This window comes from Coregonus clupeaformis, unplaced genomic scaffold, assembly GCF_020615455.1.
Source record: "Coregonus clupeaformis isolate EN_2021a unplaced genomic scaffold, ASM2061545v1 scaf0430, whole genome shotgun sequence".
NCBI lineage: Eukaryota > Metazoa > Chordata > Actinopteri > Salmoniformes > Salmonidae > Coregonus > Coregonus clupeaformis.
This window is the reverse complement of record NW_025533885.1, coordinates 216,438-237,500: the sequence shown is the minus strand read 5'-3', so window position 1 is coordinate 237,500 and position 21,063 is coordinate 216,438. Positions and strand designations below refer to the sequence as shown.

General features: G+C 39.0%; 1 protein-coding gene across 4 annotated transcripts in view; it reads right to left on the bottom strand.

Annotated features, from left to right (window-relative positions):
* LOC121539130 (lysyl oxidase homolog 3B-like) overlaps nt 1-21,063 on the bottom strand; it is a 117,194-nt gene that overhangs the window by 63,713 nt on the left and 32,418 nt on the right. For 2 of the 4 annotated variants that reach the window (XR_005995318.2, XM_041847402.2), the window contains exons 3-5: nt 6,766-6,929; nt 4,103-4,314; nt 2,112-2,186 (exon numbers count right to left, since the gene is read on the bottom strand). Coding sequence is in view for 3 of the 4 variants with exons in the window: in XM_041847402.2 (XP_041703336.1) it covers nt 2,112-2,186; nt 4,103-4,314; nt 6,766-6,929 (451 nt within the window). In the remaining variant the exon portion in view is untranslated. The remainder of the gene's footprint in view (nt 1-2,111; nt 2,187-4,102; nt 4,315-6,765; nt 6,930-21,063) is intronic. The other 2 variants (XM_041847404.2, XM_041847403.2) reach the window with 1 other exon arrangement.

Genomic DNA, 21,063 nt, shown 5'->3' with positions numbered 1-21,063 from the left:
ACAACACAAAAGCACACCATTCATCGCATAAGTTAACAGAAGTTAACAGAGCATTGCATAACATTGGAAACATCAGAAATACCTTCAACACTAGCTAGGTTTTCATCCAATCGGCGCTCGACAGATTTTCATGCGAATATTCTAATATGCCCATTTTCCCACCAGAGATGTTTCCATCATATTGACTTGTTGTGGATAAAAGGCTGTGTGAGGACGTAGTGCTCATAAAAATACCTTCTGTTGTTAAATTCCCCTGAACTGAATAAATAATACAAGTTAAATAGGTTTCAACTCTACTGATGGTTTAGTCCGAATAAATATGTTCTGTAGTGAATGAGCCTTGTCTGGTCTTGGCGCCGGCGCCCTATCCAGAAACAGTGGGGGTAGGCTACCTGCATGATGAGATCATTATGGACAAAGGAGGGAGATTATTTATATTTGTCAAACTGCAGCCAAGCATCGATCATCATGTCACCAGAATAAGACCTTCGATATTTATTGGAAAGGAGCATCAAGCTCATCACCGTGCACTTTCACCACTTATTTCATCTGTAGTCTAATAAACTGCATGGTTTCCTGAGTCGTAGTGGGATGACCTCACACCATATCGTCTCCAAGTTTACTTTGATATGATGGTTATTATATCAATATATGACATAATAAAATATATGATATCAATTATTATATCAATACATGAGCATATTGGCATCATTTCTCACATCATTTATTTTACAGACACAAAAAGATCCCACCTTGTCTAGCGTAATTTGTTTTGTTGACATTTGGAAAGTTTACCGACAAATTGGCTGTTTCCATCAGGCCTGTCGTGACATTTCCTATCCGACATGAACTTTACTCACATAAAAAGGTTAGATGGAAACCTGGTTTATGTTGAACTAAGTTAAACTATAGAAATATAACTATGTTAAACTATAGAAATGCACATTCAAACATCAGAGGGCAGACTGACATTATTCACATAAAATGGCCTTTCAAAAGGACTTCCTTCTTTTAAAGAGAATATCTTCACAAAATGTAACACAGTTTTACATTTTTTCATCATATGTGTCAGCCTGAGCAATCTATGCCAATTAGATTTGTTGAGTTGCATTTGTGTGACTAGGAAAGGTTAAGTTAAGAGTTAGATGAACTCACACCATGTTAGTGCTAGGATGAGGTTAGAGTTAGATGAACTCACACCATGTTAGTGCTAGGATGAGGTTAGAGTTAGATGAACTCACACCATGTTAGTGCTAGGATGAGAGGCAGTGAAAGCGAGCTGGGTAAAACGACTGTTTTACAAAGTTACTACTACTACTATGACCACTGCAGGCAACCCACTGTCAGAAACACAGGCTGCATCCCAAATGGCACCCTATTCCCTACATAGTGCACTACTTTTAACCAGAGCCCTATGAACCCTGTATCTATGGACCCTAACACTATGGACCCTAACACTATAGACCCTAACACTATGGACCCTAACACTATGGACCCTAACACTATGGACCCTAACACTATGGACCCTAACCCTATGGACCCTAACACTATGGGCCCTAACCCTATGGACCCTAACACTATGGACCCTAATCCTATGGACCCTAACACTATGGACCCTAACCCTATGGACCCTAACACTATGGACCCTAACACTATGGACCCTAACACTATGGACCCTAACACTATGGGCCCTAACCCTATGGACCCTAACACTATGGACCCTGTATCTATGGACCCTAACACTATGGAACCTAACACTATGGACCCTAACACTATGGACCCTAACACTATGGGCCCTAACACTATGTACCCTAACACAATGGACCCTAACACTATGGACCCTAACACTATGGACCCTAACACTATGGACCCTAACACAATGGACCCTAACACTATGGACCCTAACACTATAGGCCCTAACCCTATGGACCATAACACTATGGACCCTAACACTATGGACCCTAACACTATGGACCCTAACACTATGTACCCTAACCCTATGGACTCTGGTCTATAGTAGTGCACTACATAGGGAGTAGGGTGCCGTTTTGGGATGCAACCTCAGTCTCTGGGGGGAGAAGGGCAGGACAGTGGGTTGTTCCCTGATGTACCTATTCCTGGCACCAGCAGAAACCTGAACCTTGGCTTTGGCCTCGCTCTCTGCTCTTCTCTTTCTCAGACGGTTTCTGTAACGGAAACATCACCAACCAATCACATAGACACTTGTGATGGTGAGCAGACGTTCACACACACACACACACACACACACACACACAGACACACACAGACACACACACGCAAGCTGTACACACACACACACACGCACGCACACCCACACAAAATGATACACACACATGCATGGGCAGACACACACACACGATAATACATGATAACAGCCGTAACACAGACAGTATGGTGCTGTGAGGTTTAGAGGAGAGCTGTACGGATACAGAGCATTCAGAAAGGATTCAGACCCTTAATACAGAGCATTCAGAAAGTATTCAGACCCTTAATACAGAGCATTCAGAAAGTATTCAGACCCTTAATACAGAGCATTCAGAAAGTATTCAGACCCTTAATACAGAGCATTCAGAAAGTATTCAGACCCTTAATACAGAGCATTCAGAAAGTATTCAGACCCTTAATACAGAGCATTCAGAAAGTATTCAGACCCTTAATACAGAGCATTCAGAAAGTATTCAGACCCTTAATACAGAGCATTCAGAAAGTATTCAGACCCTTAATACAGTGCATTCAGAAAGTATTCAGACCCTTAATACAGAGCATTCAGAAAGTATTCAGACCCTTAATACAGAGCATTCAGAAAGTATTCAGACCCTTAATACAGTGCATTCAGAAAGTATTCAGACCCTTAATACAGAGCATTCAGAAAGTATTCAGACCCTTAATACAGTGCATTCAGAAAGTATTCAGACCCTTAATACAGAGCATTCAGAAAGTATTCAGACCCTTAATACAGTGCATTCAGAAAGTATTCAGACCCTTAATACAGAGCATTCAGAAAGTATTCAGACCCTTAATACAGAGCATTCAGAAAGGATTCAGACCCTTAATACAGAGCATTCAGAAAGTATTCAGACCCTTAATACAGAGCATTCAGAAAGTATTCAGACCCTTAATACAGAGCATTCAGAAAGTATTCAGACCCTTAATACAGAGCATTCAGAAAGTATTCAGACCCTTAATACAGTGCATTCAGAAAGTATTCAGACCCTTAATACAGAGCATTCAGAAAGTATTCAGACCCTTAATACAGTGCATTCAGAAAGTATTCAGACCCTTAATACAGTGCATTCAGAAAGTATTCAGACCCTTAATACAGAGCATTCAGAAAGTATTCAGACCCTTAATACAGAGCATTCAGAAAGTATTCAGACCCTTAATACAGTGCATTCAGAAAGTATTCAGACCCTTAATACAGAGCATTCAGAAAGTATTCAGACCCCTTGACTTTTTCCACATGTTGTTACGTTACAGCCTTATTCTAAAATGGATTCAATTGTTTTCTTTCCCTCATCAATCTACACACAATACCCCATAATGACAAAGCAAAAACAGGTTTTTATTTTTTAAAGATCCTGAAATATTACATTTACATAAGTATTCAGACCCTTTACTCAGTACTTTGATGAAGCACCTTTGGCAGCGATTACGAAATATAGTTAACATGTTGTCAACCCCATCTGTTTTGCCCCATAGTTGCGCATGCGTCTGTTTTGTTGCTAAACAACCAACCCGTCTATAATCACTGATATGAGTGAATCCCTGCTACCTTCAGATGACGTCTGGACGTCGCTCTGGATAAGTTTGTCTACTAAATGACTAACGTACATTTAAAATGTAAAACTTACTTTACTTAAAATGTAATACTTACTTTATTTAAAATGTAAAACTGACTTTATTTAAAATGGAAAACTTACTTTATTTAAAATGGAAAACGTACTTTATTTAAAATGGAAAACGTACTTTATTTCTAATGGGAAACTTACTTTATTTCAAATGGGAAACTTACTTTATTTCAAATGGGAAACTTACTTTATTTCAAATGGAAAACGTACTTTATTTCAAATGGGAAACTTACTTGTAGAAGTTCTTGTTGACCTTCTTTTCGTGGGGGAACCCCAGCATACCACAGATGACCCGGGTATTTTTGGGGGTCCACCCCACATCACAGATCTGGGCCCAGCCGTCCTTGTACTTAATCTCCACAACGCCCTCGGTGACGGGCATCTTCTTGGTGAACACCACCGGACGCAGACGCACCTTCTCCACCTTGTTCTCATCCACCTGCACCTGTAACGAGGGATCAGGGGTTATACAGAGTGCTGGGGTGAGGCCTGTGACCTGCTGTGACACCTCAGAGCAATAAGACAGTTGTGTTAGTCTGATCCACCATCCTGACTCGTTTCATTAGAGGAACAGAATGGGATCTCTCGAGATCAGTATGGTCCAACGAGGCTAGTGTTACAGTGAGGGGAAAAAAGTATTTGATTCCCTGCTGATTTTGTACGTTTGCCCACTGACAAAGAAATGATCAGTCTATAATTTTTATGGTAGGTTTATTTGAACAGTGAGAAACAGAATAACAACAACAAAATCCAGAAAAACGCATGTCAAAAATGTTATAAATTGATTTGCATTTTAATGAGGGAAATAAGTATTTGACCCCCTATTTGACCCCCTCTCAATCAGAAAGATTTCTGGCTCCCAGGTGTCTTTTATACAGGTAACGAGCTGAGATTAGGAGCACACTCTTAAAGGGAGTGCTCCTAATCTCAGTTTGTTACCTGTATAAAAGACACCTGTCCACAGAAGCAATCAATTAGATTCCAAACTCTCCACCATGGCCAAGACCAAAGAGCTCTCCAAGGATGTCAGGGACAAGATTGTAGACCTACACAAGGCTGGAATGGGCTACAAGACCATCGCCAAGCAACTTGGTGAGAAGGTGACAACAGTTGGTGTGATTATTCGCAAATGGAAGAAACACAAAATAACTGTCAATCTCCCTCGGCCTGGGGCTCCATGCAAGATCTCACCTCGTGGAGTTGCAATGATCATGAGAACGGTGAGGAATCAGCCAAGAACTACACGGGAGGATCTTGTCAATGATCTTAAGGCAGCTGGTACCATAGCCACCAAGAAAACAATTGGTAACACACTACGCCGTGAAGGACTGAAATCATGCAGCGCCTGCAAGGTCCCCCTGCTCAAGAAAGCACATATACAGGGCCATCTGAAGTTTGCCAATGAACATCTGAATGATTCAGAGGAGAACTGGGTGAAAGTGTTGTGGTCAGATGAGACCAAAATCGAGCTCTTTGGCATCAACTCAACTCGCCGTGTTTGGAGGAGGAAGAATGCTGCCTATGACCCCAAGAACACCATCCCCACCGTCAAACATGGAGGTGGAAACATTATGCTTTGGGGGTGTTTTTCTGCTAAGGGGACAGGACAACTTCACCGCATCAAAGGGACGATGGACGGGGCCATGTACCGTCAAATCTTGGGTGAGAACCTCCTTCCCTCAGCCAGTGCATTGAAAATGGGTCGTGGATGGGTATTCCAGCATGACAATGACCCAAAACACACGGCCAAGGCAACAAAGGAGTGGCTCAAGAAGAAGCACATTAAGGTCCTGGAGTGGCCTAGCCAGTCTCCAGACCTTAATCCCATAGAACATCTGTGGAGGGAGCTGAAGGTTCGAGTTGCCAAACGTCAGGCTCGAAACCTTAATGACTTGGAGAAGATCTGCAAAGAGGAGTGGGACAAAATCCCTCCTGAGATGTGTGCAAACCTGGTGGCCAACTACAAGAAACGTCTAACAAGGGTTTTGCCACCAAGTACTAAATCATGTTTTGCAGAGGGGTCAAATACTTATTTCCCTCATTAAAATGCAAATCAATTTATAACATTTTTGGCATGCGTTTTTCTGGATTATTTTGTTGTTATTCTGTCTCTCACTGTTCAAATAAACCTACCATTAAAATTATAGACTGATCATGTCTTTGTCAGTGGGCAAACGTACAAAATCAACAGGGGATCAAATCCTTTTTTCCCTCACTGTATGTCTGTCAGTATGTCTCTGTTTACCATAGACGTCTTTATGTCTCTCCCAGTTACATGTGGCGCTGTGCTTTGGGTGTTAAATGTTTACCATATCAGTCTACTTATAGACTCATATTAATCCACCAAAAACACAGTGTTCTATTAATGAGTAGGCCTAGTCACTGGCAGGGTCCCAAAAACACAGTGTTCTATTAATCAGTAGGCCTAGTCACTGGCAGGGTCCCAAAAACACAGTGTTCTATTAATCAGTAGGCCTAGTCACTGGCAGGGTCCCAAAAACACAGTGTTCTATTAATCAGTAGGCCTAGTCACTGGCAGGGTCCCAAAAACACAGTGTTCTATTAATCAGTAGGCCTAGTCACTGGCAGGGTCCCAAAAACACAGTGTTGTATTAATCAGTAGGCCTAGTCACTGGCAGGGTCCCAAAAACACAGTGTTGTATTAATCAGTAGGCCTAGTCACTGCCAGCGTCCCAAATAGCATCCTAATCCCTATATAGTGCACTACTTTTGACCAGAGACCCATGGATAAGGCAATTCCAATTCTAAATGTTCCTCATTCAAAAGCATTGAATAGAATTAGAATGTCAATGTACTTCCTGAATTGACTGGAATTTAAATAGAATTTGACCCCAGCCCGCCTACTGTGCATGACAATAAAATGTTAGGGCCTTACGTCGATGATGTTGGAGTCGACAAAACCAGGAAGCCTCTCGTCCTTGCAGATGACTCCAGCGTCCTCATCGTGTGTGCAGTCACTGTTGCCCCAGCCTCGAGACTTACACAGCTCAATGCTCTTCTCCCCTCCGTTACACTGCACATTATCCAGCCAGATCTTCCCTGCAGAGAGAATGGACAGACAGTCACTGGTAGTAACAACGTTTAAAGTGACGCTCCACTCTCCTTTTCACCTCATTTAACACCTGCTTTACTTAACAAAAGGTACATCTCAACAGGTGGTCCAGGTATCCTCATGACGTGGCACAAGGGGGGGAGGGGCTTCCTCTTTAATTCTCTATTGCTCCTCCAGCAACGGGGGAGGGGCTTCCTCTTTAATTCTCTATTGCTCCTCCAGCAACGGGGGAGGGGCTGACGATGTCTCCAATTTCCATCAGACCAACACCTTGAATGCCCTGCTCCTTTACATTTACGTCATTTAGCAGACGCTCTTATCCAGAGCGACTTACAGGAGCAATTAGGGTGAAGTGCCTTGATTAAGGGCACATAAACAGATTTTTCACCTAGTCGGCTCGGGGATTAGAACCAGCGACCTTTCGGTTACTGGCACAATGCTCTTAACCACTAAGCTACCTGCCGCCCCAAAGTTTGCATTCTCTATTGCTCCTCCAGCAACGGGGGAGGGGCTGACGATGTCTCCAATTTCCATCAGACCATTACCTTGAATGCCCTGCTCCTTCAAGTTTGCAGTTGTCTAAAACATATGTTTGACCCTTTAGTGTGTGTACTTTACTGTATTTAAACCTGGGATATCACTTTTCAACAGGAAACGTCTTTAACATGACGCCATGCTCTGACACAACATAATATACAGTGGGGAGAACAAGTATTTGATACACTGCCGATTTTGCAGGTTTTCCTACTTACAAAGCATGTAGAGGTTTTAGATTCCGTCTCGCACAGTTGAAGTGTACCTATGATAAAAATTACAGACCTCTACATGCTTTGTAAGTAGGAAAACCTGCAAAATCAGCAGTGTATCAAATACTTGTTCTCCCCACCGTATATTAATATATAAACAGAACATAATATATAATAATATTTAAACTGAATATAATATATAATAATATTTAAACTGAATATAATATATAAACAGAACATATTATATAATAATATTTAAACAGAATATAATATATAAACGGAACATAATAACATGTCATTTTGCAGATGCTTTTATCCAAAGCGACTTAGTCATGCTTGCATACATTTTTACGTATGGGTGGTCTCGGGAAACGAACCCACTATCCTGGCCGATGAGTTACAGAAGACCAGCTGAGTTACAGAGGACCAACTGAGTTACAGAGGACCAACTGAGTTACAGAGGACCAACTGAGCTACAGAGGACCAACTGAGTTACAGAAGACCAACTGAGTTACAGAGGACCAACTGAGTTACAGAGGACCAACTGAGTTACAGAGGACCAACTGAGTTACAGAAGACCAACTGAGTTACAGAGGACCAACTGAGTTACAGAAGACCAACTGAGTTACAGAGGACCAACTGAGCTACAGAGGACCAACTGAGTTACAGAAGACCAACTGAGTTACAGAGGACCAACTGAGTTACAGAGGACCAACTGAGTTACAGAAGACCAACTGAGCTACAGAGGACCAACTGAGTTACAGAAGACCAACTGAGTTACAGAGGACCAACTGAGTTACAGAGGACCAACTGAGTTACAGAGGACCAACTGAGTTACAGAGGACCAACTGAGTTACAGAAGACCAACTGAGTTACAGAGGACCAACTGAGCTACAGAGGACCAACTGAGTTACAGAAGACCAACTGAGTTACAGAGGACCAACTGAGTTACAGAGGACCAACTGAGTTACAGAGGACCAACTGAGCTACAGAGGACCAACTGAGTTACAGAAGACCAACTGAGTTACAGAGGACCAACTGAGTTACAGAGGACCAACTGAGTTACAGAAGACCAACTGAGTTACAGAGGACCAACTGAGTTACAGAGGACCAACTGAGTTACAGAGGACCAACTGAGCTACAGAGGACCAACTGAGTTACAGAAGACCAACTGAGTTACAGAGGACCAACTGAGTTACAGAGGACCAACTGAGTTACAGAGGACCAACTGAGTTACAGAGGACCAACTGAGTTACAGAGGACCAACTGAGCTACAGAGGACCAACTGAGTTACAGAAGACCAACTGAGTTACAGAGGACCAACTGAGCTACAGAGGACCAACTGAGCTACAGAGGACCAACTGAGCTACAGAGGACCAACTGAGCTACAGAGGACCAACTGAGTTACAGAGGACCAACTGAGTTACAGAGGACCAACTGAGCTACAGAGGACCAACTGAGTTACAGAGGACCAACTGAGTTACAGAGGACCAACTGAGTTACAGAGGACCAACTGAGCTACAGAGGACCAACTGAGCTACAGAGGACCAACTGAGCTACAGAGGACCAACTGAGCTACAGAGGACCAACTGAGTTACAGAGGACCAACTGAGCTACAGAGGACCAACTGAGTTACAGAGGACCAACTGAGTTACAGAGGACCAACTGAGCTACAGAGGACCAACTGAGTTACAGAGGACCAACTGAGTTACAGAGGACCAACTGAGTTACAGAGGACCAACTGAGCTACAGAGGACCAACTGAGCTACAGAGGACCAACTGAGCTACAGAGGACCAACTGAGTTACAGAAGACCAACTGAGTTACAGAGGACCAACTGAGTTACAGAGGACCAACTGAGCTACAGAGGACCAACTGAGCTACAGAGGACCAACTGAGCTACAGAGGACAAACTGAGTTACAGAGGACCAACTGAGTTACAGTAGAACAGTTCAACTGTTAATTGTAATTGGCCCTTATCTCTATGAATGGTGTTATGTATGTAATAAATGCTCTATGACAGTTCATCACCTAGGCCCTTATCTCTATGAATGGTGTTATGTATGTAATAAATGCTCTATAACAGTTCATCACCTAGGCCCTTATCTCTATCAATGGTGTTATGTATGTAATAAATGCTCTATGACAGTTCATCACCTAGGCCCTTATCTCTATGAATGGTGTTATGTATGTAATAAATGCTCTATGACAGGTTAAGACAGTTCATCACCTAGGCCCTTATCTCTATGAATGGTGTTATGTATGTAATAAATGCTCTATGACAGTTCATCACCTAGGCCCTTATCTCTATGAATGGTGTTATATATGTAATAAATGCTCTATGACAGGTTAAGACAGTTCATCACCTAGGCCCTTATCTCTATGAATGGTGTTATGTATGTAATAAATGCTCTATGACAGTTCATCACCTAGGCCATTATCTCTATGAATGGTGTTATGTATGTAATAAATGCTCTATGACAGGTTAAGACAGTTCATCACCTAGGCCCTTATCTCTATGAATGGTGTTATGTATGTAATAAATGCTCTATGACAGTTCATCACCTAGGCCCTTATCTCTATGAATGGTGTTATGTATGTAATAAATGCTCTATGACAGTTCATCACCTAGGCCCTTATGTATATGAATGATGTTATGTATGTAATAAATGCTCTATAACAGTTCATCACCTAGGCCCTTATCTCTATGAATGGTGTTATATATGTAATAAATGCTCTATGACAGTTCATCACCTAGGCCCTTATCTCTATGAAAGGTGTTATGTATGTAATAAATGCTCTATGACAGTTCATCACCTAGGCCCTTATCTCTATGAATGGTGTTATATATGTAATAAATGCTCTATGACAGGTTAAGACAGTTCATCACCTAGGCCCTTATCTCTATGAATGGTGTTATGTATGTAATAAAAGCTCTATGACAGGTTAAGACAGTTCATCACCTAGGCCCTTATCTCTATGAATGGTGTTATGTATGTAATAAAAGCTCTATGACAGGTTAAGACAGTTCATCACCTAGGCCCTTATCTCTATGAATGATGTTATGTATGTAATAAATGCTCTATAACAGTTCATCACCTAGGCCCTTATCTCTATGAATGGTGTTATGTATGTAATAAATGCTCTATGACAGGTTAAGACAGTTCATCACCTAGGCCCTTATCTCTATGAATGGTGTTATGTATGTAATAAATGCTCTATAACAGTTCATCACCTAGGCCCTTATCTCTATGAATGGTGTTATGTATGTAATAAATGCTCTATAACAGTTCATCACCTAGGCCCTTATCTCTATGAACGGTGTTATGTATGTAATAAATGCTCTATGACAGGTTAAGACTGTTCATCACCTAGGCCCTTATCTCTATGAATGGTGTTATGTATGTAATAAATGCTCTATAACAGTTCATCACCTAGGCCCTTATCTCTATGAATGGTGTTATGTATGTAATAAAAGCTCTATGACAGGTTAAGACAGTTCATCACCTAGGCCCTTATCTCTATGAACGGTGTTATATATGTAATAAATGCTCTATGACAGGTTAAGACTGTTCATCACCTAGGCCCTTATCTCTATGAATGATGTTATGTATGTAATAAATGCTCTATAACAGTTCATCACCTAGGCCCTTATCTCTATGAATGGTGTTATATATGTAATAAATGCTCTATGACAGGTTAAGACTGTTTATCACCTAGGCCCTTATCTCTATGAATGGTGTTATGTATGTAATAAATGCTCTATAACAGTTCATCACCTAGGCCCTTATCTCTATGAATGGTGTTATATATGTAATAAATGCTCTATGACAGTTCATCACCTAGGCCCTTATCTCTATGAACGGTGTTATGTATGTAATAAATGCTCTATAACAGTTCATCACCTAGGCCCTTATCTCTATGAATGGTGTTATATATGTAATAAATGCTCTATGACAGGTTAAGACAGTTCATCACCTAGGCCCTTATCTCTATGAATGGTGTTATGTATGTAATAAATGCTCTATGACAGTTCATCACCTAGGCCCTTATCTCTATGAACGGTGTTATGTATGTAATAAATGCTCTATGACAGTTCATCACCTAGGCCCTTATGTCTATGAATGGTGTTATATATGTAATAAATGCTCTATGATAGGTTAAGACAGTTCATCACCTAGGCCCTTATCTCTATGAATGGTGTTATGTATGTAATAAATGCTCTATGACAGTTCATCACCTAGGCCCTTATCTCTATGAATGGTGTTATGTATGTAATAAATGCTCTATAACAGTTCATCACCTAGGCCCTTATCTCTATGAATGGTGTTATGTATGTAATAAAAGCTCTATGACAGGTTAAGACAGTTCATCACCTAGGCCCTTATCTCTATGAACGGTGTTATATATGTAATAAATGCTCTATGACAGGTTAAGACTGTTCATCACCTAGGCCCTTATCTCTATGAATGATGTTATGTATGTAATACATGCTCTATAACAGTTCATCACCTAGGCCCTTATCTCTATGAATGGTGTTATATATGTAATAAATGCTCTATGACAGGTTAAGACAGTTCATCACCCTAGGCCCTTATCTCTATGAATGGTGTTATGTATGTAATAAATGCTCTATGACAGTTCATCACCTAGGCCCTTATCTCTATGAACGGTGTTATGTATGTAATAAATGCTCTATGACAGTTCATCACCTAGGCCCTTATGTCTATGAATGGTGTTATATATGTAATAAATGCTCTATTACAGGTTAAGACAGTTCATCACCAGGGCCTTATCTCTATGAATGGTGTTATGTATGTAATAAATGCTCTATGACAGTTAATCACCTAGGCCCTTATCTCTATGAATGGTGTTATGTATGTAATAAATGCTCTATGACAGTTCATTACCTAGGCCCTTATCTCTATGAATGGTGTTATGTATGTAATAAATGCTCTATGACAGTTCATCACCTAGGCCCTTATCTCTATGAATGGTGTTATGTATGTAATAAATGCTCTATGACAGGTTAAGACTGTTCATCACCTAGGCCCTTATCTCTATGAATGGTGTTATGTATGTAATAAATGCTCTATAACAGTTCATCACCTAGGCCCTTATCTCTATGAATGGTGTTATATATGTAATAAATGCTCTATGACAGGTTAAGACAGTTCATCACCTAGGCCCCTTATCTCTATGAATGGTGTTATGTATGTAATAAATGCTCTATGACAGTTCATCACCTAGGCCCTTATCTCTATGAACGGTGTTATATATGTAATAAATGCTCTATGACAGTTCATCACCTAGGCCCTTATCTCTATGAATGGTGTTATGTATGTAATAAATGCTCTATGACAGGTTAAGACTGTTCATCACCTAGGCCCTTATCTCTATGAATGGTGTTATGTATGTAATAAATGCTCTATAACAGTTCATCACCTAGGCCCTTATCTCTATGAATGGTGTTATATATGTAATAAATGCTCTATGACAGGTTAAGACAGTTCATCACCTAGGCCCTTATCTCTATGAATGGTGTTATGTATGTAATAAATGCTCTATGACAGTTCATCACCTAGGCCCTTATGTCTATGAATGGTGTTATATATGTAATAAATGCTCTATGACAGGTTAAGACTGTTCATCACCTAGGCCCTTATCTCTATGAACGGTGTTATGTATGTAATAAATGCTCTATGACAGTTCATCACCTAGGCCCTTATCTCTATGAATGGTGTTATGTATGTAATAAATGCTCTATGACAGGTTAAGACTGTTCATCACCTAGTCCCTTATCTCTATGAATGGTGTTATGTATGTAATAAATGCTCTATAACAGTTCATCACCTAGGCCCTTATCTCTATGAATGGTGTTATATATGTAATAAATGCTCTATGACAGTTCATCACCTAGGCCCTTATCTCTATGAATGGTGTTATGTATGTAATAAATGCTCTATGACAGTTCATCACATAGGCCCTTATGTCTATGAATGGTGTTATATATGTAATAAATGCTCTATGACAGGTTAAGACAGTTCATCACCTAGGCCCTTATCTCTATGAATGGTGTTATGTATGTAATAAATGCTCTATGACAGTTCATCACCTAGGCCCTTATCTCTATGAATGGTGTTATGTATGTAATAAATGCTCTATGATAGTTCATCACCTAGGCCCTTATCTCTATGAATGGTGTTATGTATGTAATAAATGCTCTATGACAGTTCATCACCTAGGCCCTTATCTCTATGAACGGTGTTATATATGTAATAAATGCTCTATAACAGTTCATCACCTAGGCCCTTATCTCTATGAACGGTGTTATGTATGTAATAAATTCTCTATGACAGGTTAAGACAGATAATCACCTAGGCCCTTATCTCTATGAACAGTGTTATGTATGTAATAAATGCTCTATAACAGTTCATCACCTAGGCCCCTTATCTCTATGAACGGTGTTATGTATGTAATAAATGCTCTATGACAGTTCATCACCTAGGCCCTTATCTCTATGAACGGTGTTATGTATGTAATAAATGCTCTATGACAGGTTAAGACAGTTCATCACCTAGGCCCTTATCTCTATGAACAGTGTTATGTATGTAATAAATGCTCTATAACAGTTCATCACCTAGGCCCTTATCTCTATGAACGGTGTTATATATGTAATAAATGCTCTATGACAGTTCATCACATAGGCCCTTATGTCTATGAATGGTGTTATATATGTAATAAATGCTCTATGACAGGTTAAGACAGTTCATCACCTAGGCCCTTATCTCTATGAATGGTGTTATGTATGTAATAAATGCTCTATGACAGTTCATCACCTAGGCCCTTATCTCTATGAATGGTGTTATGTATGTAATAAATGCTCTATGACAGTTCATCACCTAGGCCCTTATCTCTATGAACGGTGTTATGTATGTAATAAATGCTCTATGACAGTTCATCACCTAGGCCCTTATGTCTATGAATGGTGTTATATATGTAATAAATGCTCTATTACAGGTTAAGACAGTTCATCACCAGGGCCTTATCTCTATGAATGGTGTTATGTATGTAATAAATGCTCTATGACAGTTAATCACCTAGGCCCTTATCTCTATGAATGGTGTTATGTATGTAATAAATGCTCTATGACAGTTCATCACCTAGGCCCTTATCTCTATGAATGGTGTTATGTATGTAATAAATGCTCTATAACAGTTCATCACCCAGGCCCTTATCTCTATGAATGGTGTTATGTATGTAATAAATGCTCTATAACAGTTCATCACCTAGGCCCTTATCTCTATGAATGGTGTTATGTATGTAATAAAAGCTCTATGACAGGTTAAGACAGTTCATCACCTAGGCCCTTATCTCTATGAACGGTGTTATATATGTAATAAATGCTCTATGACAGGTTAAGACAGTTCATCACCTAGGCCCTTATCTCTATGAATGGTGTTATGTATGTAATAAATGCTCTATGACAGTTCATCACCTAGGCCCTTATCTCTATGAATGGTGTTATGTATGTAATAAATGCTCTATAACAGTTCATCACCTAGGCCCTTATCTCTATGAATGGTGTTATGTATGTAATAAAAGCTCTATGACAGGTTAAGACAGTTCATCACCTAGGCCCTTATCTCTATGAACGGTGTTATATATGTAATAAATGCTCTATGACAGGTTAAGACTGTTCATCACCTAGGCCCTTATCTCTATGAATGATGTTATGTATGTAACACATGCTCTATAACAGTTCATCACCTAGGCCCTTATCTCTATGAATGGTGTTATATATGTAATAAATGCTCTATGACAGGTTAAGACTGTTCATCACCTAGGCCCTTATCTCTATGAATGGTGTTATGTATGTAATAAATGCTCTATAACAGTTCATCACCTAGGCCCTTATCTCTATGAATGGTGTTATATATGTAATAAATGCTCTATGACAGGTTAAGACAGTTCATCACCTAGGCCCTTATCTCTATGAATGGTGTTATGTATGTAATAAATGCTCTATGACAGTTCATCACCTAGGCCCTTATCTCTATGAACGGTGTTATGTATGTAATAAATGCTCTATGACAGTTCATCACCTAGGCCCTTATGTCTATGAATGGTGTTATATATGTAATAAATGCTCTATTACAGGTTAAGACAGTTCATCACCAGGGCCTTATCTCTATGAATGGTGTTATGTATGTAATAAATGCTCTATGACAGTTAATCACCTAGGCCCTTATCTCTATGAATGGTGTTATGTATGTAATAAATGCTCTATGACAGTTCATTACCTAGGCCCTTATCTCTATGAATGGTGTTATGTATGTAATAAATGCTCTATGACAGTTCATCACCTAGGCCCTTATCTCTATGAATGGTGTTATGTATGTAATAAATGCTCTATGACAGGTTAAGACTGTTCATCACCTAGGCCCTTATCTCTATGAATGGTGTTATGTATGTAATAAATGCTCTATAACAGTTCATCACCTAGGCCCTTATCTCTATGAATGGTGTTATATATGTAATAAATGCTCTATGACAGGTTAAGACAGTTCATCACCTAGGCCCTTATCTCTATGAATGGTGTTATGTATGTAATAAATGCTCTATGACAGTTCATCACCTAGGCCCTTATCTCTATGAACGGTGTTATATATGTAATAAATGCTCTATGACAGTTCATCACCTAGGCCCTTATCTCTATGAATGGTGTTATGTATGTAATAAATGCTCTATGACAGGTTAAGACTGTTCATCACCTAGGCCCTTATCTCTATGAATGGTGTTATGTATGTAATAAATGCTCTATAACAGTTCATCACCTAGGCCCTTATCTCTATGAATGGTGTTATATATGTAATAAATGCTCTATGACAGGTTAAGACAGTTCATCACCTAGGCCCTTATCTCTATGAATGGTGTTATGTATGTAATAAATGCTCTATGACAGTTCATCACCTAGGCCCTTATGTCTATGAATGGTGTTATATATGTAATAAATGCTCTATGACAGGTTAAGACTGTTCATCACCTAGGCCCTTATCTCTATGAACGGTGTTATGTATGTAATAAATGCTCTATGACAGTTCATCACCTAGGCCCTTATCTCTATGAATGGTGTTATGTATGTAATAAATGCTCTATGACAGGTTAAGACTGTTCATCACCTAGTCCCTTATCTCTATGAATGGTGTTATGTATGTAATAAATGCTCTATAACAGTTCATCACCTAGGCCCTTATCTCTATGAATGGTGTTTTATATGTAATAAATGCTCTATGACAGTTCATCACCTAGGCCCTTATCTCTATGAATGGTGTTATGTATGTAATAAATGCTCTATGACAGTTCATCACATAGGCCCTTATGTCTATGAATGGTGTTATATATGTAATAAATGCTCTATGACAGGTTAAGACAGTTCATCACCTAGGCCCTTATCTCTATGAATGGTGTTATGTATGTAATAAATGCTCTATGACAGTTCATCACCTAGGCCCTTATCTCTATGAATGGTGTTATGTATGTAATAAATGCTCTATGATAGTTCATCACCTAGGCCCTTATCTCTATGAATGGTGTTATGTATGTAATAAATGCTCTATGACAGTTCATCACCTAGGCCCTTATCTCTATGAACGGTGTTATATATGTAATAAATGCTCTATGACAGTTCATCCCCTAGGCCCTTATCTCTATGAACGGTGTTATGTATGTAATAAATTCTCTATGACAGGTTAAGACAGATAATCACCTAGGCCCTTATCTCTATGAACAGTGTTATGTATGTAATAAATGCTCTATAACAGTTCATCACCTAGGCCCTTATCTCTATGAACGGTGTTATGTATGTAATAAATGCTCTATGACAGTTCATCACCTAGGCCCTTATCTCTATGAACGGGTGTTATGTATGTAATAAATGCTCTATGACAGGTTAAGACAGATAATCACCTAGGCCCTTATCTCTATGAACAGTGTTATGTATGTAATAAATGCTCTATAACAGTTCATCACCTAGGCCCCTTATCTCTATGAACGGTGTTATATATGTAATAAATGCTCTATGACAGTTCATCACATAGGCCCTTATGTCTATGAATGGTGTTATATATGTAATAAATGCTCTATGACAGGTTAAGACAGTTCATCACCTAGGCCCTTATCTCTATGAATGGTGTTATGTATGTAATAAATGCTCTATGACAGTTCATCACCTAGGCCCTTATCTCTATGAATGGTGTTATGTATGTAATAAATGCTCTATGACAGTTCATCACCTAGGCCCTTATCTCTATGAACGGTGTTATGTATGTAATAAATGCTCTATGACAGTTCATCACCTAGGCCCTTATGTCTATGAATGGTGTTATATATGTAATAAATGCTCTATTACAGGTTAAGACAGTTCATCACCAGGGCCTTATCTCTATGAATGGTGTTATGTATGTAATAAATGCTCTATGACAGTTAATCACCTAGGCCCTTATCTCTATGAATGGTGTTATGTATGTAATAAATGCTCTATGACAGTTCATTACCTAGGCCCTTATCTCTATGAATGGTGTTATGTATGTAATAAATGCTCTATGACAGTTCATCACCTAGGCCCTTATCTCTATGAATGGTGTTATGTATGTAATAAATGCTCTATGACAGGTTAAGACTGTTCATCACCTAGGCCCTTATCTCTATGAATGGTGTTATGTATGTAATAAATGCTCTATAACAGTTCATCACCTAGGCCCTTATCTCTATGAATGGTGTTATATATGTAATAAATGCTCTATGACAGGTTAAGACAGTTCATCACCTAGGCCCTTATCTCTATGAATGGTGTTATGTATGTAATAAATGCTCTATGACAGTTCATCACCTAGGCCCTTATCTCTATGAACGGTGTTATATATGTAATAAATGCTCTATGACAGTTCATCACCTAGGCCCTTATCTCTATGAATGGTGTTATGTATGTAATAAATGCTCTATGACAGGTTAAGACTGTTCATCACCTAGGCCCTTATCTCTATGAATGGTGTTATGTATGTAATAAATGCTCTATAACAGTTCATCACCTAGGCCCTTATCTCTATGAATGGTGTTATATATGTAATAAATGCTCTATGACAGGTTAAGACAGTTCATCACCTAGGCCCTTATCTCTATGAATGGTGTTATGTATGTAATAAATGCTCTATGACAGTTCATCACCTAGGCCCTTATCTCTATGAACGGTGTTATGTATGTAATAAATGCTCTATGACAGGTTAAGACAGATAATCACCTAGGCCCTTATCTCTATGAACGGTGTTATATATGTAATAAATGCTCTATGACAGTTCATCACCTAGGCCCTTATCTCTATGAATGGTGTTATGTATGTAATAAATGCTCTATGACAGGTTAAGACTGTTCATCACCTAGGCCCATATCTCTATGAATGGTGTTATGTATGTAATAAATGCTCTATAACAGTTCATCACCTAGGCCCTTATCTCTATGAATGGTGTTATTTATGTAATAAATGCTCTATGACAGTTCATCACCTAGGCCCTTATCTCTATGAATGGTGTTATGTATGTAATAAAAAGCTCTATGACAGGTTAAGACAGTTCATCACCTAGGCCCTTATCTCTATGAACGGTGTTATATATGTAATAAATGCTCTATGACAGGTTAAGACTGTTCATCACCTAGGCCCTTATCTCTATGAATGATGTTATGTATGTAATAAATGCTCTATAACAGTTCATCACCTAGGCCCTTATCTCTATGAATGGTGTTATATATGTAATAAATGCTCTATGACAGGTTAAGACTGTTTATCACCTAGGCCCTTATCTCTATGAATGGTGTTATGTATGTAATAAATGCTCTATAACAGTTCATCACCTAGGCCCTTATCTCTATGAATGGTGTTATATATGTAATAAATGCTCTATGACAGTTCATCACCTAGGCCCTTATCTCTATGAACGGTGTTATGTATGTAATAAATGCTCTATAACAGTTCATCACCTAGGCCCTTATCTCTATGAATGGTGTTATATATGTAATAAATGCTCTATGACAGGTTAAGACAGTTCATCACCTAGGCCCTTATCTCTATGAATGGTGTTATGTATGTAATAAATGCTCTATGACAGTTCATCACCTAGGCCCTTATCTCTATGAACGGTGTTATGTATGTAATAAATGCTCTATGACAGTTCATCACCTAGGCCCTTATGTCTATGAATGGTGTTATATATGTAATAAATGCTCTATGATAGGTTAAGACAGTTCATCACCTAGGCCCTTATCTCTATGAATAGTGTTATGTATGTAATAAATGCTCTATGACAGTTCATCACCTAGGCCCTTATCTCTATGAATGGTGTTATGTATGTAATAAATGCTCTATAACAGTTCATCACCTAGGCCCTTATCTCTATGAATGGTGTTATGTATGTAATAAAAGCTCTATGACAGGTTAAGACAGTTCATCACCTAGGCCCTTATCTCTATGAACGGTGTTATATATGTAATAAATGCTCTATGACAGGTTAAGACTGTTCATCACCTAGGCCCCTTATCTCTATGAATGATGTTATGTATGTAATACATGCTCTATAACAGTTCATCACCTAGGCCCTTATCTCTATGAATGGTGTTATATATGTAATAAATGCTCTATGACAGGTTAAGACAGTTCATCACCTAGGCCCTTATCTCTATGAATGGTGTTATGTATGTAATAAATGCTCTATAACAGTTCATCACCTAGGCCCTTATCTCTATGAATGGTGTTATATATGTAATAAATGCTCTATGACAGGTTAAGACAGTTCATCACCTAGGCCCTTATCTCTATGAATGGTGTTATGTATGTAATAAATGCTCTATGACAGTTCATCACCTAGGCCCTTATCTCTATGAACGGTGTTATGTATGTAATAAATGCTCTATGACAGTTCATCACCTAGGCCCTTATGTCTATGAATGGTGTTATATATGTAATAAATGCTCTATTACAGGTTAAGACAGTTCATCACCAGGGCCTTATCTCTATGAATGGTGTTATGTATGTAATAAATGCTCTATGACAGTTAATCACCTAGGCCCTTATCTCTATGAATGGTGTTATGTATGTAATAAATGCTCTATGACAGTTCATTACCTAGGCCCTTATCTCTATGAATGGTGTTATGTATGTAATAAATGCTCTATGACAGTTCATCACCTAGGCCCTTATCTCTATGAATGGTGTTATGTATGTAATAAATGCTCTATGACAGGTTAAGACTGTTCATCACCTAGGCCCTTATCGCTATGAATGGTGTTATGTATGTAATAAATGCTCTATAACAGTTCATCACCTA